The 17871-nt window shown below is 36.6% G+C and overlaps 1 protein-coding gene across 1 annotated transcript in view; it reads right to left on the bottom strand.

The window, feature by feature from the left end:
• COL19A1 (collagen type XIX alpha 1 chain) overlaps positions 1 to 17871 on the bottom strand; it is a 184881-nt gene that overhangs the window by 153072 nt on the left and 13938 nt on the right. The window contains exon 5 of the mRNA XM_038130911.1: positions 290 to 413. Coding sequence (XP_037986839.1) covers positions 290 to 413 — 124 coding nt within the window. The remainder of the gene's footprint in view (positions 1 to 289; positions 414 to 17871) is intronic.

Raw genomic sequence — 17871 nt, 5'->3', positions numbered from 1 at the left:
TATACAGGGCAAAAATTATGTTATGAAGCGTTCTTTGATGTTACTTGGTAAATACATATCAGCTATAAATCAAAACATGCATTTATTTTATTTTGCAGTCTAAACTGAATAGATTTTGCTAAATTTCTGTCATTCCTGCCACAAATTATCAATTATTTCAGATAAGTCTGTATTTTTCATATAAACTTTAGCTAAATCCATTAATGAAACATCAATTATTACATGTGCCATATTATATGCAAAAAAAAAGAGAAACTTTTTGAAGGAATTAATCAAAGATGACTCTAACCTCAGGTGTGTCATACTGATTTAAAACTTGCCATATATACCAACGCTCTTTCTTGGTATTTCGCCGTACACGGAACGTAGCAACCAGAGAGTATTCTTCAGGAAGCCCATTTGGAAATACTTGCCTGGAACAGGAGGGAGGGAGAAGATTTCTTGTTATTCTTATACAAACAAGCACTGCTTAAAAGGAATGAACAGAAATAATACCTGGTGAAAAAAAGAAGCCAAATACTTGCTCCCACTCATACATATTCACAGGCCTCAGCATTCAGAAGTGTTTCTTCTCAAAAGTACAATTCAGTCTTTTTATAAGAATAAATTAAGACTGAAAGTTTTTTAATTCATTTCTGTTCCAAATTTTTTAGCATCTGCGATTAATGTAAATAGGAGTCTAAAAAGAAATGATGCAAAGTGAATGTCCCACATGAAAGTATTTTAAAATATGTCTTTTTTCAGTTTATTGCTTAGGATAGTTGAATAAGTTTTGTAGAGGATTTGTGGAATAATCTCCATCCTTGGAGACTTTCAAAACACAGCTGGACAGGGCTCATAATAACCTGATCTAACTTTCAAGTTGGTCCTGCTTTGAGCAGTGATTTGATCCAGTGACCTCCATGGGCAATGACTCGGACATCTTGAGCATCAGAAGAATTGGACTTTAGCAAGCTTGAAAAAAAATAAGGAATGTATTTTAGAACAAATTTTTTACTGTTGTTTGATTTTGTTATTACTTTCTCACCTAAGATGCATCAATGTCTCAAAAAAAGTCTGACCTATATCACAGAATGCACCTCAAGACCACTTCCATGAACTCTGGTAAAAGTCTGCATTTCACAAAAAATGAAATCTGTACCTCAACTCTACAGACTTCGGTAACCATTAAATACACACTAATTCTTTACTAAATAAATTAGGATGGTACAATCGACTTATTTAATTTGAAGGTTCTGCATTTCAAATTCTTTCTTTTCTAAGACAGAGGTGAGAAAATTAAAACTACAGATCTCTACACAACACAGGAGTAGCGAAAGCATTCCCATTGCTTTTTGCAATCAGCTAGCCATGGTGCAAAAAGCATTCCCTGGGTCAGAGTTCAGGAAACCTGTGGACCCCTCCATGCAGCAGAAAAATTTCCTCCATTTCCCACAATCACATGAAGCAAATGGTTTAATTCTTAAAAAATACTGATGGGATTACAATTATACAGCAATGTGCTATAAAGCTTATCTTAAAAACAAACTAAAATAAAACAAACAACAAAGGTGGGGGCAAAGAAAGAGCAAAGCACTACAGCTGATGAAACAATAGCCCCACAACCCTCCTGGACATTGTTGTATTTAGGAGCTCCGAAAAAATGCCTCCTGTGCAGAGAAGCCTGCTCTAAATCCTGCCAAAGAGCTTCTTTAAGGACTAGCACCTATTTAAGGCCCTCATGTGGGAATCACACTTCTTTGGCTTATTTCCCACAGCTGATTCCTGTTTTATCCTAGGACCAAATTGGCTGCTGTCCCACATTGTTAGTGGACCCATATGCAGTTGTACAGCTATAGACGTTGGAATGTCAAAAGGCAAGGCAAAAGAGAATAGGCTTGGCTGTACTTGGACCTAGATTTCATACTTTGTATTTCAAATATAGCATAAAGAACATGTTTCATGATTTATTAAAAAAATACCTCCACCAGGCATGAGTGTGTGACTGCAGAACAATAAACTATCTGGACATGGGATCAGCCCTATGATTTCCTGCACCCCAGGCAGGCTAAGGAGATGGTATCTCAGGTTTACAGCTGTAAGCTCGACAGGATATCTGGCATCTGATGTGGATGGGAGCATCTGATTAGCTCTCCAAAACCAATTAACTTTCCCAGCTAAACTCCATATTGAGAACACTGGGGAATTCACATTAATGGACAAAGGACAGACAACTGTGGAAAAGAAATGATCAGAAGTCTTCATCAAATGAAAAGAGGGGAAACCATGATTGTTACTGTAGGTCTGGAAGACAAACAGAAGCAGTCTTTGGGCAAGGTGGCATTATTTTCTACACACCCACACCCACCCACCACTCCATCGCTTTTCACTGCATGCCTTCCTAACACTCGCACAGCCATCTAGACATATGATAATATTAAGTCTTCTAAAATTGTGTTTCTTTCAGAATTTTCTCAAATAAGTTTGGTTATGTGAGTACACGTGATATAAATTTACCTTCCTTAACTGTTTACCAAACCATTCAGGTAACAAAAGAAGAGCTAAGGTATGGGCCAGCATTACAAAAACCAGCAGGAGTTCACTCTAACTAAATTCCCTTACCTCTGAGCTGACAAAGCAAACTGTATTGAGAGAAGTGAGAAAAGCAGACAACATCAAATTAATTCTTAAGGATATTACCAATTTCAGTGAAGTCAACTAAAGAGGTGAGATTTAAGCAGAATTGGACCAAGGATAAATTCAGTTAGATTCACAAAATAACTTAGGTAGGAAAGTACTTCTGGAGGTCAATGGATTTAACCCCGGGCTTAAAGTAGGGACAACCTGAAAATTATATCAGGTTACTCTAAGTCCTGTCCTGCTGCGTTTTGGAAGTATCTAGAATGGAAATTATTCCACAACTCTTTGGGAAACTCTTCCAGTATCTGGCCAACAAACAGCACAAATTTAATATACAACTACCATATACCAGAGATATAACTTAACAGAAGCAGTATCATTATTTTGAGAAGAATTATCATTGGAGCCTATATGAAGATTCCTTGGTGACCAAAAAATTATTAACAGATGCTTTAAAGTATACACTTCACAGTCAACCCTTCTAGCTAGATGCTGAACATGAAAAGGAACAAAATAATGGGATGAAATATCCAGAAAACCAGCAGGCTACCTGCTACTGTACATAATTTCCCCTACGCTCTTCCTCCCTGAATGGCTTCAAATGACTGTAACAGAATATAAAAGCATGCATTGAGCATTGAAGTGACAGGTACAGATGATTAATAAGATAATTCAGTGATATTCAAGTATTATTACCATGGCATCTTCTACTCTGTAAAATCAGTTGAAAATCCTCAAAATTGGGCAAAGTATGTACATGTTTTAAAGAATAAATATAATGATATTTGATGAGAAAAATAAAAGAAGTAACATAAAAATTAACATAAAACCTCATGTTGGAACATGAGAAAAGCCAAACCAAAATTTCATGGAATACTGAATTTGAAATTCAGAAGTTCTTTGAATGTTTACTATACTGTTTCACCTGCTCACATCTACAAACATTTAAAATCTGAGAAAATTTATGAGGTATTATGTACAGGGTGAAAACAATAAAGGAACAGCATTAAACATTAACAAAAAATTCAAAAGCAAGTTGTTCCTCAACCCAAAAATCCCACAACCCGATATCCACAACCCAAGAAGTACTCCAACACAGAGTTATTTAACCTTTCCACATGGCACAGTATAAAAACAATAAGAAAAGGAGAGACAAAAAGGGTGAAGGAAACCTACACCAAGTTCACCTCATAGTCTACAGATGTACACACAGTACAAACAGAGAACATGAACTTAGGGTAGTAAATCATGGTGTTTACACCAAAAGCAGTAAGAGAGATGACAGGTTTTAAGCAAGTTATAATGTTACAGAAATATGGGTAGCAACTGGTAAGTGTGCAAATTTATCTGTAAAGACAAGACAAAAGAACTTACAAATTAACACAGACAAGCAGATGAGGGCATCCTTGACATCTGATCTCTCAACCAGATGCCTTTTTGGACAACAGTGTCTGAACAAAACTACATCATCAGACTTGGGAGCAAAAAATCTGAGGTCTCCATGAAAAGCAAATATCCTTTTCAGCGGGACAACAGTTAAGTTCTCCCATTCTTGTTTAATTTCCTTATCAAACCAGACATCCTTCCCAGATGACTGCTCAAACTTTTTAAGTCTATTAAAAAGGTGCTCTCTTTCTCCTCTACACTCAAAACACTCATGTCTGCTGTGGTTTGTGTTGAATTCGATGCTGTCCATGCTTACCATGTGTGCTTGAAGTACAGTCAATGGCTTAGGCACCTCAAGGGACATGGGCAACGTTCTGGCATCTCTACACACATCTTTGAGTTACAATGGAACTTGGGTGGGAGTTACATGCCAGTCTGCTTAAGCCATGGTGCTTCTAAGCATGCCTGGAATTTATGCCCAGACGCCAGGGGAAATCAGTTGTCCAAAATTATTCATTTTAGGTGCCACTAGGGCTTGGGTGGTGCTTGAGAGTTGGCAATTTGAATTATTCTCAGACTCAGGGGCCCAGAGTCTGATTAAATTATACTTTAGGTGGAACTTTGACTGTTATGATTCTCTCCCTCTGTCCATATTGTCAGTAGTATATAATAAAAATTCAAGCTGACGAATGGAGCACTGTGTTCTCAAAGCAAAGCACACCCTTGGTGGAAACTACTGAAAACAATAGCAGGAATTGAAGCACATGAACTGAATACAGAAGTTTGAATTTACACCACCCTGGTCTGCTAGACTGAGATGTACTGCAAATTACAGAGGCCTCAGCTGGCAAATTGAGAAGACCATCAACAGCCAGCACGAGCATTCCCAACAATACAAGGCTTTAGATTGTACATAGATATGTTACAAATCCACACATTCAAGTCTTTCTTAATGTTTCACTGGATGAAACATGAGGCAGATGCAGCCAGAATGGTAAAAAACACACATGTTCTTGCAATAACTGTGTGCCAAAGCATATGTATGTACAGAATTGCAAAGGCTTTTGCTGCATTCTCCTCTTTTTTACTGCATCAAATGTAGCCTTAATTTTTTCCTAAAAACAGGTATATACTGTGACTGTACATTATGAGGTTACCAGAAGAGCAGTTACAAGACTGTTGCATGAACATTACCACTATATTTGTACATACCTTCCACCATATTATAAAGATTCAGTACAGAATTACTTTTGGCAAAATATTTTCTTTATTTGTTTCCTCAAAAGTTCTGAAATGCAGATACCAGCTGGAACTCCTAGTGCTAGCACACTAAAAGAAGCAATTATGAATGAATTAACTGTGTATTCACTGTGCTATAAACAGTTTTAGTTCTATCTTTGTAAAGCAGCATTGAGTTACCCATATCAAATTTAGTAAGGCAATCCTTTATTTACCTTTTGTTTTTATTTTTAAAAAAAGCACTAATGGAAAAGCAGCATCTATTTTTGAATCTTATGAACTCCAATTGTTCCATATCAAATGAGAATACACTACAGTATATGATAAACTTCCGTATTTACAAGTATCAATGAAGCCTCCAGCTTGCTGTATATCTTCCAAGAAGAGAAAGATGAGCCAACTTGCATTTCCTGAGAGTGAAGTGAGAGATGTTTTGAGTTTATGGCAAGACATATCTTTTGCAGCTGACATATACCATTACCTGGTATATGTCACTTGTAACATGACAATGTTACAATAATTTGGTGACCAGAGCTCAAGGAATTGGTTTAAAAAACTTTCCTGTGTTGGGTAATGATTTATTTTGTACTTCATTGATGGAGACACTGAAGTGTTAACTTTTTCCTGTTTGCAAAGGGTTTAAACTCAGATCTGTTATGAATGAAAAAGTAAAGCTCAGGAGGACCAAATACAAAAGTCTCCACATTATTATTAATATTTCTACAACTAATTGGTATATTTTTGATTCTCAGTCTTTTACCTAACTTGATTGGTGCAACAGGAGAACAGGAATCAACTTACTAGAACAATTTACCAATCCCTGCCTAGAAAATGTGTTTCAAATTCTTTTCAAATAAAAGCTAAGAACAGCTGTCTTTTCTGTCAGAATAAGAAATAATTTCCTTCCCATCCATCTTCCTCAAATCACTTTAAGATGCACTATATAGTTTCATGTTACATTAGGCCTCAAGTTGTTTTCATACGACACATTATATGATGCAACTCAAGGGAAACTATTCAGACAGCTTAAGAGTTATTAATTACTTAGGGAGAGCTCAACCCACTCTTGAAATGTACTGCTGAAAGCAAAGCTGCAGATTATTTTAACATTGAGAAGAGGGATTTACCTAATATTTCATATGCTTCGGCACACTTCTGCTTTCATTTACAGAACAGTTATAGATTAGCTGACTCTTAATGTACAGGTTGTTCAGGAATTTTTTGGAGTGAAAGTTGATTGTATTGATATCAAAATTTTAAAGGGCATTTGAAAAAACACTGGTTTAAAAGAGGCACAGAAATATCAAACCCATTATGCCTCTGCAAAGTACTTTTACCCTAGGGTTTCCAGCAGTATTCTGTATCCTCATTTACAGGAATTATTGGTGAACTCCTGGCCCTAAAGAAGTCAAAGGCCAGTCTTCCTTTGATTTTAAAGATGTCAGACTAACTGTCTGCTTTCCAATTTTAGCCCATTTCTGTGTATTTTAAGTTTTCTGGGAAAAAAAAAAATCAGCAGTAATAAGAACAAGACAATTAAAAGCAGCAATATATAATAACAGATATTGGAAATACAACACCTTTTCATCCCTTTTTTCTAAGTAGAATTCTGCTGAATTTTGATGAAGTTTTTAGAAATTTCAGGTCAACAAAGAATTTTGGAGTCTTATGTTGTGGAAAGCAGTTTTCAGCACTTCTGATGAAGTTACACACTTGCTGGTTTGAGCAGCATGGGGCAGAGAGATATCGGAAAGTTTTGTCCAATTCCATGCTTCAGGGAAAGCAGATGAAGAGATGTTTTCCCCTGTCTGAATAAACTAGAGACCCATGTCTTTGTTTATTTGCTCCCCATCTCTCAGTTTGTTTGTTCTCTGCTCATCTAAGAAAAAGAAACACTCTGAACACAAGATCTGTATTCAGCATAAGCAGCAGCAACATCCATCTACACTGAAAATATAAAATAACCAAGAGAAAATAATCTGTTTTGAACTCAAATAATTTCCTGTTGAGAATTATGCTCCTCCTAGATATAGGAAGACCTCACTCTACTTCTCCCTTTAGTACTGACATATAGAACTTTAGACACATGCATCCCCCATCCCCAGTTTTGTAATAGGTTTCTACTTCTGTGATTCACTGTAGGGACTGAAACCACCCTGAACACATGAAGACCTGGTCTTATTGTTCATCATGAGCATCCCAGAAACCTTCAGGGCTTTTCCTTAATCAGAACCACACTAGTAAATCGATTGCCCCTATAGAAAAATTTACTTAGGGTCTGACATTCCTCACAAGGAACACACAAAAAACCAAACTAAATTTTCCTCTTTGGAGATTATGGCAGAATCCAGAGAAGTGTGATGATCTGTCCTTTTCTTCAGTGGGTTTGTGACTGTCTCCAAAGGTACAGTCTTTGTTAAAAATTTAAAACTAAGATGTGCTTAAGAGAATGGCAGAGATTTAAATTGTCTTCAGCTCATTCAAGACTTGCATCAAGATTTTTGGCCTTTAGAGATTATGCAAAATGCTACTTTACTGTCCTAAATATCCTAAAATCAAACTGTGGATGGCAACCATCAAGAGAAGAGGATGAGAACTTAAATAGTTTAAGAGGAACTCTGGATATTTCTTTCAACATCCACCCATATTTTTATTTTGACATTTTAGGAGTTGTTTTCTAACTCGCATGGTCCTTCTAGTTAGCTACCAGAAATGAAACAAACACAACAGGTCTAGTTATTAGAGTAGTCTGTTATTTGTCAGACTCTGAAGTCAATGAGATATTAAGTTCTTATGCTAAATATGATTATCTACAGTGGAACTAAATTATTCAGCTGATCAAGGAACCTTCTGATGATGTTAATAAAAAAAATTATGGTAACTTATGGCAGGCAACTGACAGAGAAAATTGCTCTGCACACATTTTTATATGCTTCCTACCCTATTGTAGGAAGCAAGACCTATTGTACAGTATTAAATATTTGTATATTTAAGCAGTTGCTGTTGTCTGAAAAAGTAAAGAAAACCCAAACTACAATAGACAATTTGTCTACTGGAGTGGAGGGCACGAAGATAGAGAGAAAACGCACTTCATATTATGGAAAAGAGGGATGACATCAGGAATTACTTAGCTTATATATTCATATAACCTTCCCTGTAGGACGAAAAAAATCTAAGCATCCATTTGTCCTCAGACATTTGTACAGATACCTAGAGACACTAACTGATTGTACAGTGGTCTCTAGTTTGGTACAGAGGAGGGTGACTCAGCTCCAGCAGAGCTTCATGCTGAGAGACTCACACCCTTTTACTTCTCACGCTGGGGTTTTGGAAGGCACCTTGTGTGTTTCTGCATGACATCATGCTACCCAACCTAAAAATGTTGTTTCCATAGAACAGTAAATTTCTTCCTGTTTAGTCTCCCCTCAGCCCCATCCCAAACTTTGGGTAGCTTTTTACAATGAACCAATGGAACAAGTACTAGCAAAGTGAACTGCTGATTACACTTGGAACAGGCTCTCCCTTTCCTTACCGGGTTCATTCTGCCAAGTCCTAGACAACCCTGGCTGATGGTAAAGGGCAAACCATCTCACAGGCCAGCGTCCCTCTTTCAGGAAAATGCTGAGCACTCACAGTGCTAACAGCATGGCTGGCAGTGGAAAGGGAGAGCTAGGACTGCAGTCTGGAGTGCAGCTGCACCAAAATAAGGGATGCTTTTTTTTGCTAACCCCAAATAATTGTCTGGATCACTAGCCTCCTCCTCTTCAGCATGCAGGACTGCCTATAAATAAACAAACTCATTCCTGGCTAAAGTTGCAAGCAGGCTGTGCTAAGAAGTACTTGAGAAAAACGGCACAGGCAAGACCAAAGGCACTGGAGCCTACAACTCTGTTATAAATGGGTATATCTACCTGACTTGGTTCCAGCTGATCTGCCCAAAAAAGAAGGTGTAAGTAGTGAAGATTGAGTTACCAATAGAAGAGCTCCAATCCGAGTAAGAAAGAAGGTTAATGACACTAGATAGCAGGGTCAGACCTGAAAAAGTAGCTGTCAGCTGCAAGAGTGAAGCTACAGAGAGAACATGCTTTTGCTTTAACACCCCCTACACACAGCATAACCAGTCCATGCATATATAAGCCTGGTGTTCTGCTTACACTTAGAAGGATAATTAGATAAATAAGGTGCTCTTTTACAGTATATAAAAACTGTGAACATTCGTAAATTTTAAGTGAACAAGTATGGAAAAGAAATGATCAAAAACTTTATTTGCACCACATCAGAAGACTTACTAGCCTTTTCAGAAACTGGAAATTATTTTTTATTAAATCTCAGAACTTTGTATAATTAATGTCCAGTTTAAAAACAAAACAAACAACAACAACAAAAACCAAAAAAGCAAAGAGTATGTACAGCTTAGCCTGCAACTCTCACAATTTCTCTAATAATGAGATTTTTTGTAAGTTATGGATTGAAAGGGGTTAAAAATAAACGCAGTTTATAAATACCCGCATTGCTATCTGCTGAGTCATAGCTATATTTAACAGGATGGACCAAAGACCTGTCACTTGCTAGCCCTGTTACTATCAGATCCAGCTGGGGAGTGTTCAGGTATTATTCCCTTTAAAATGCTAGGAGAGAAACAAAAACCAAAGCTTATAAAGAGAGATGGGGCCTTGCATCTGGCTCAAAACAGAGTTGTTGAGAGGGTACCTCAAGCAGTGATATGGATAGGTCAATAAACATTTTATTTAGGTGAATTCTAAGCTTCACATCAAACCCAACTTGAAAGAACACTGAATATGACCGGGAGCCCTTCTCGGACAGGAGAATTAGGCTAGCTGTCTTATATCCAAGCAAGGAAACTTAATATGGTAGGAATTCACAAACTTTCCTCAAAACAGTGAGGAAAGCTCACTGCTCCACAGCAGAAAAGCTTTGCATTAAACCAATGCATCAACTACAGCAACTTGAGGTTAAATCATCCATGTAATTTTCATGCAAAATACCAGAAATGGAATGAACAATTATCATCTTTTTCAACAGTAAGACTGAGATTAGAGTCTGTACTGCTGATGAAAATTCTAAGAGCACTATATTACCTAGTTTATGTATCAGACTTGAAGACAAAAAAGTAAAAAAAGTTATAACAGTTAAGAAAATACTGCTATTATCACCAATATTTTTCATTAAATAAAATTATAACATTTAAGCATGCAGTGAGAGGAAAAAAAAATATTTTGGAAGTTTAAAAAGCAAGTACTTGGTTCCCTCATTACCCCATTACAAAGCCTGCATTTTGATGAAATTCACTCTTACCCTACAATTTACATGGTTGACAATGAAATTATATACTCAATGTTATGGGAAACTACATTCCTAAGAGAAACTATTTACAGAATAGTTTATAATACAATCATAGAGCCCCAGAATGGCTGAGGTTGGAAGGAACTTCAGGAGATCATCTGTTCCAAGGCCCTGCTCACACAGGATAATCTAGAGCCAGCTGGGTAGGAGTAAACATTCACTTGCATGTCAGAACAAAATCAGTATAAGCTTTTTAAAGAGATGACATTTAAACTTAATTGTGATTTAAAAAGTTAGGGTGTTGTAAGAAATATATTCTTAGGCATAATATGAATCCATATGAGTATTTCTAACTTATTTTTAAAGAAAAAAAAAGAAGCAAGGCTATGTTATAACTCTTTGATCTTTCAAGAACTCTAATTGGTTAATGAGTCATGACTTTCCTTTCCATGAAATCATATCAGCTATCTTGAATCATGAAGTGTTTTTTCAATCCTCCTAACACTTTCACAACAAACCAATCTTAAGCTTATGTAATTTCCTGGTAGCATAGCGTATCTGTCTCCACATACTAACAGTAATGCAATTATTTATCACTTTCTAAATTTAAAAAAGTTCTCTGGAAAGAAAAATAGCCTCTTAAAAAAAGAAAATATTTCAAAGTTTATGCTCCTTTTTGACTTAACAGATATCTAATCGCGTTTCCTTTTCAGACATTCAAGTCATCATATACAGCCTCATTACTACTAGAACTTACACTTTATAATTAGTCCTTTTGTGATATATTTTCTTCCAGTGCCTCTGTCCCTATGATTATTCTTATTAATTAATGTTCTTATCATATATTGTTCACAGTTCATATTAGAATATAATGCCATATGCTAAACATTCTAATTCTCAGCAACTTTTTCTCACAGGAGATATTAAAAAAAGTCAAACAATCTACTGCAATAGAAGATTCATGTCCCAAACCCCCATTTCCAAATACCACTTCTACCCATAAAATGAGTGAGCATTATCTACTAATTCTGTACAAGTCACTGCTAGATGTCCATCCCGAGCAAGAGCAATGATTTCATTCTGCAATTGCACATGCTGTACTTCAAAGTACATCCACCACAGAGGGTCCTCAGTGCAAAAATTAGACTGGAATGGCACTTCTTCCCTTCAAGCCTTGGCAATCAGTTCCTGTTACTGTATACACTCCTGGTGAATACTATTATATTTTTTGTTTAATTTCATAGATTAATTTAAACTGGCAGTCGTCTAGCATTCTGAACTGCTCATGTAAGAGACAGATCCAGTAACAGGAAAAAAAGGTGTGTAGAGTCATGGCCTCTCAATAATGTTATTTGTGTTGTTATTTCTCAGGAGTGGTCCCAAGCAAACCTCCCATGCCTTAACCAATGGATATTTTTGGAATATGCATTCCAAAGTATTTGAGTAAATCAATACTGCTCACCATAGATTATAAGCACACACATTTCTTACCAAACTCCCACAGAATCATAGACTCACAGAATTGTTAGAGCTGGAAAAGACCTTCAAGATTATCAAGTCCAACCTAGCACCACTACCACGTCCACAATAAACTGTGTTCTCAAGCGCCATATCTATATGCCTTTGTACACTTGCAGGGATAGGGACTTCACCACATCCCTAGGCAGTCTGTTTCAATGCTTTACAAAAATTTCAGAGAAAAAAAATTCCTAACATCTAATCTAAGCAGAGCTCTCAGCAGTGTTCACAAAGAAAACTGAGCAAAAGAGGGAAATCAAGGTTGATCAAGAGCTTCAACATTAACATTTTTAATATAGGTATATCATTAATTAGTAGTCTAATCCCTAAAATAAAAGATACATCAATTTTCCTATGAAAACTAGAAGCATAATGCCATATTAGGAACAATAATCAATAAGTTATTCAATGCCTAAATTGTCATGCACAATCCCAGAGTATTTTTAGGATTTATTTTTTTAAAATAGAATTTTGAGATACTGGAACTAGTCACACTGACTAAATCCAAAAATAACATGATCTCTTGCATGTGGTTTTGTTAATATGCCAATATCTGTACATCTTGTTTCTATAGATTACAGATCGTTTCTCAAGTTGAAGTTTATTAAATCATTCCAAGTTTTGAAATGAGTTTGCGGTATGACAAATATTCACTTGAGACAGGCAAGACTACAATCAGCAAACTCTCAACACTTAGGACTGAACTCAAATTGATACCCAGACCTCTAAGTGAAAAACCCAGAACATGGACTATACTGTCCATTTCAAATCAAAGAAGTATTTTTAAAATTTTGTCAATTTATGTCCATAAACAAAAAAGCACTTCACAGCATGATGATAAAAACTGCAAAGAGCAAATCACATAGAAATGCTAGAGGCCAAAAATCTTTCAGGACCAAATGAAAATAAATGAAAATCAGGGTAATGAAAAAAACACCAGGCAGCTTCACTGTGAGACAGAACATGAATTATTTTTAGATATAAAACCTAAAAACTCAGAGGCAAGGTGGGGGAAGGGTATGATAGCTCTACGACATGTTTAAACAAAAAGCCCCAGTATAAACACAGACATATCAGCTCAAACATATTTTTGTAGGTGCAACTTTAGTTAAGAGGAGAAATGTCTGACAGCATAGCTAAAGCAAACTAGATTACAGAGTGTTAAATCGCAAAAGCTAGAAAAAGAAATATCTGATTTATTACAGGGTTGTTTGTTGTTTTGGTTTTCTTTTCCGTCTGCTGATAAATTACTTTTGAAGCATGTGGGACCATTGCTTCAGCTAGAAAAATTATATGCATTTTATAAAGACACTTGAATCCTCTCAGCTCAATCAGCAAAACTGATAAATGATCTTTCAGTCTCTATATACAACATAATGGGGCTAACAGTGCATCCTCAGCTGCGTGCATTATGCCCAGTACATATCATTGAATTCTGTGTGGTTGCATATAGCATGGCTGTAGATACCCGCAGCTATTCTGGTTTTCCAGAAAACTTAATCTGTACGATTTTGCAACCGCACTTTTGCTCTAAGACTATCAAATGCATCCTCCTTGTGCTTGTTTTTGACAGACTTTTGCTTCAAGAAAGGTGGCCAAGAAAAACCAAGAAAACACTGCAAAGATTCTAAAAATCAGCACATTTGGCAAGGAGTAAGAGGCGTGGGAACTTTTCTGAAAGTTCCCCACGCTCTAGAATCACTTAAGGCTCCTTCAGTTAACATACTGGGAAATTGAACAACCTTCTCCAGAATTTGTGTCCAAGTTTTTTAACAAGGGCCATTGAGAAGCATCTAGGTAAATTTCTCGTGCCGAATCTAGAATTCTAGTAGCACGACAGCTTCGTCTTGCAATTGCAGTATCTATGAAAATCCATGTTTTAGATTTTGCTATCTAAACAAGAAAACTGAAAAATAGTTTTGGCATCCATATCAGATGAAAATAGAAAGGAATTCCCTACAGGAATATATAGCAAAAGTGAAATTGCAGATGCCGTTGTTTCAATTGGAACACTGGGATTGTTTCCCACAGGGCAGGTTAAACCATTAAAAACTCAAGGTGGAGTTTCAGGCGTTGTTTTAGCTAAAGGCAGTGCTGCTGGGGTTGGGGAGAGCCTATCCTGCTCCTTCCCCACTGTGACTGCTCAGATGGCACAGCCACAGGGATCAGCTGCCAGCCTCACTGAACAGAGAGGTTGATGCTGATGTGGAGGAAGTGAGATGAGGCTGAGAGATGGAGATGGGTGCTGTGAAAGCAAGCTCCTCATTTTATTTTCTTCCAAATAATATTTCTGGGTTTGTTTATTTGGATTTGTTTATTGCCTGCCATGAGGCACATGGGATTCCACAGAAACACTGCTTGTCTCCTGCATACTCTGTGAAGCAGTGACCTTAAAGTACACACCTCATAAAAGCCTCTTCCCTTTATTTGCAAGTGCTTTACAGCAAGAACATCATCACTACGAAATAAAAGGATGAACAGTGCTTCATCCAACAGTGTTTTACCATTTCAGCTGGTGTGACACTGCTCCCTCCACTAAGTGCTCCACTCTCAGGGGAGCACACTACACATCAAAGAATTCTAATTTGTTACAGTCAGTAGCTTGATTAAAAAATGTTTTCTAACTCTCTGTTCCCTCACAGTGTGCTTTTAATATAAGTGCTATGCATTTTTAAATGTACTCTTCCTCTCTGCCACCTCCGTCTTTGCCTTTGTTTTCCCAATTCTTTCTGCATAGTAAATTATTTGTTATATTGTAGGATGATTCAAACTCAGTATGGACATCAAAATGCCTTAATACCTGAATGTTGAATTTTATAAAAATTGCCATATTTCTTGTAAATTTTCAGGGAGAAACAAGCCCCAAAATTCAGAAAGACACTGACAGGTGATTATTCTTTAAAAGAAGCATTGATCTGCCATTTTACAGGGTAAGAAGACCCATTTTTCTCCTTAGTTCTGAAATTAAATAATTGGTATTTATGAGGTGAGTACAACACCAATTTGTTCTTTCAACAATAATCACTGTATTTTCCCTCTTTTTAATTTCTGAAATAGAGTAAGTGTTGAAGTTACTAAAAATAAACACAAAAGATACTATTTCAGGATAAAAGAAAGTTTGAATCTCTACAGTTTCTGATCCACTACTTTAAAAGACCTGAAGAAACATCAGAATTTGTACTACATTCAGGCTCCCACACTCAGGAAGCAAATTCCAAAGGCAAGGCCTTTTCTTGAAAATACCCTGCAACCAAAATACCAGACATTTCAGTCTTAGCATTGTTGGCTCCAACTGCTCAAATGACCTCAAATAAATACGTGATAGAGTAAAGGAGAGGTGTTTTCTTGCATAACCATCTAATATTTTGACAGACCAAAGGCTAGCAGGATTTTGTGTGAGCACAGATAAAAGCTGGTTTGAATAATTATAACTACTGCCTCAAAACTGGGATAATACCTCATTGCCATTTTCAGTCACACTTTAACAGTCTTCAGTGAATTGTTTTGGAAACCAGTGATTATCCCATGTATCTATTCTATACCATTTATAAGAAATAGGTACAAAACTTCCTAAAATACATCTTAAAATGTTTTTCAAGAAGACTGTTGAAACTAACCCTGACGTTCAAAATAAATGCCATGTACAAAAATAATAAAAAGTCGTGCCCATGAGGACCTTCAAGGAGAGCTCAAGTTCAAGAAAGGAAGCCACTGTTTTTCAGTTTGGTGAAGAGAGTGGTCTCAGCAGATACAGGCAGCAAAGCAAATGGTTGCAAAACCATGTAGAGATAGGTGGCTTTGGGAAAGCAAATTGCTGGCTATGAAAAGGCTTCTAACAGTGAGCACAGAAACCCCCTGACTTGATGTCAGCTGTGCTCTAGGAAAATGGAATTCCCTCCACTTTTTTTTTTTTGCAATTAAAAAGGTTAGCCCTAAAAACAAATAGAAAACCCCATATAAATATAGTTCATCACCAATTTCTGCTCTTAGCAGAAAGAATCTTCCTGCCTGGAATTTACTGAGGCAAGCGGGAACAGTATTTCTTCCTCCAGTAACTAGACATCCCAAGGAGGTGAAACACTTTCTCTGAAATATGGCCCAAGCCACAGCTCTTCTGGCAGCAAGTAACAACTTTGCTGGAGGAGCTTGTAGTCCAAATACAGTCAAAATCCAAGCTCTTTTGTAGTATCTTACAAAGAAAGGGGAAGAATTCCTAAAAGAGTCGTGAGAGTAATCCCAACTGCTGTAACTCAGATCATTTAACAGCCAGCTATGATAATCTCCTCAGTAAATTAATATGGTTTGTCAAGCCAAACAAACTACAAAATAAGAAAGCTGTGACTGTGCCATGAAGATTTGCTAATGATGAACACCCATTTCAAAAACATTCTGAAACTCAGCCGAAACCAGCTTATTATCTCCTTTATTGGTGCTTTCAGAAGAGGAAAAAAAATGGCCCACCAGCACTCCAGAAAAGTGCGAATGAGGAGCAACTGATGTCTGATGCATCTTTAGAGAAAGACAGTGAAATTAATTCATCATAGAGCTATTTACTCTAAGGCAACTGAAGAACAAAGACTAGCCTTAAAGGTTTAATGTCCAGAAGTATGAATACTGCTGGCAGGTCTAAAGGAATGCCACCAGCACAAAGCCCTGTTCTCCTTTGTCAGCAAACTCTGTGCCACACTGGAATACACTACATGGTCAGTACATGTTACAGTCCGGAGAAAAATTATTACTCTATAAGGTATTTGTTGAGATAAAAGTAAACCATTATATAGTTACTATTATTCTATGATTCTGTGGTATGATTATGACTGTATAATTAGACTGTCTGCCTAAGAGTACTTAACTACAAGTTTATGATTAAAAGCTCCGTTACACTGCTTTCCTCAGGAATAACTTTTGTTAAAGTTCACAGAGAACTTCAATAAGCAATTCACGGTTTTAATAAGGAAAGTATTACTGGCCTTACATTAATATTTTACAGTCATTTACATAAAGCATAAGAGCTATCCATCTGCTATCACAAGACAAAATATATACAGATCTGCATCACAAAAAGAGAGAAAGACCTACAGTTGAAGTCCAACATAAATAAACACAATCAATTTCCCAAGCTGACAGTGCATTGTAAATTATTTACAACATATAAATAGGTGAAACACTACTCCAGGTCCATTGAAAAAAACCAAAATGGCATCACAGAAGAAAAATGGCACAGCATAGCTTTCTATTACCCACACTACAACTGAATGAATGAAATGCAAGAGGAGATGTGCCAAGTTACTTGATACTTGCTAGTCAGCTTAATCAGATACTCTCAATTTCCTGCAGGATGGATAACAAACACTGTTCTGCTGCTTACTGCACACCACGTCTACTGAAATATTTTCTGAGGCAGAATGATCCCTAAAGCCATCTAATAACACAAGGGGTCTGGAACCACCCAACCCTACATAATGTAAGAGAAGTAGGTTTAAATAAAAAATAATTAATTAAAAGATCTTGTACATGGGTAACTGAGATAGTAAATTATAAGGTTATGATGACAGATACAATAAAGGATAGTCAGAAACTTGGGTAACTCTACCATATAAAAACCCAAAACCTGACTTTGTGCTCCTCACTGCCATCTGCCCTTATTTAAAAAAAAAAATCCTAAAACTTCAGAAGAGTTTAAAAAGTAGCACACTTAAAACAAAATTTTTAAAAACTATTTGCCCAAAGTGTTCTCTCAATATCAGAAAGCTATTTTATATTCAGCAAACTGAAATAATTAAGAATAGAGTTCATCTTTTAATG

This window comes from Motacilla alba, chromosome 3, assembly GCF_015832195.1.
Source record: "Motacilla alba alba isolate MOTALB_02 chromosome 3, Motacilla_alba_V1.0_pri, whole genome shotgun sequence".
NCBI classification, from domain to species: domain Eukaryota; kingdom Metazoa; phylum Chordata; class Aves; order Passeriformes; family Motacillidae; genus Motacilla; species Motacilla alba.
Note: the sequence above shows the minus strand (reverse complement) of the source record. Positions and strands in the feature narration are given on the sequence as shown.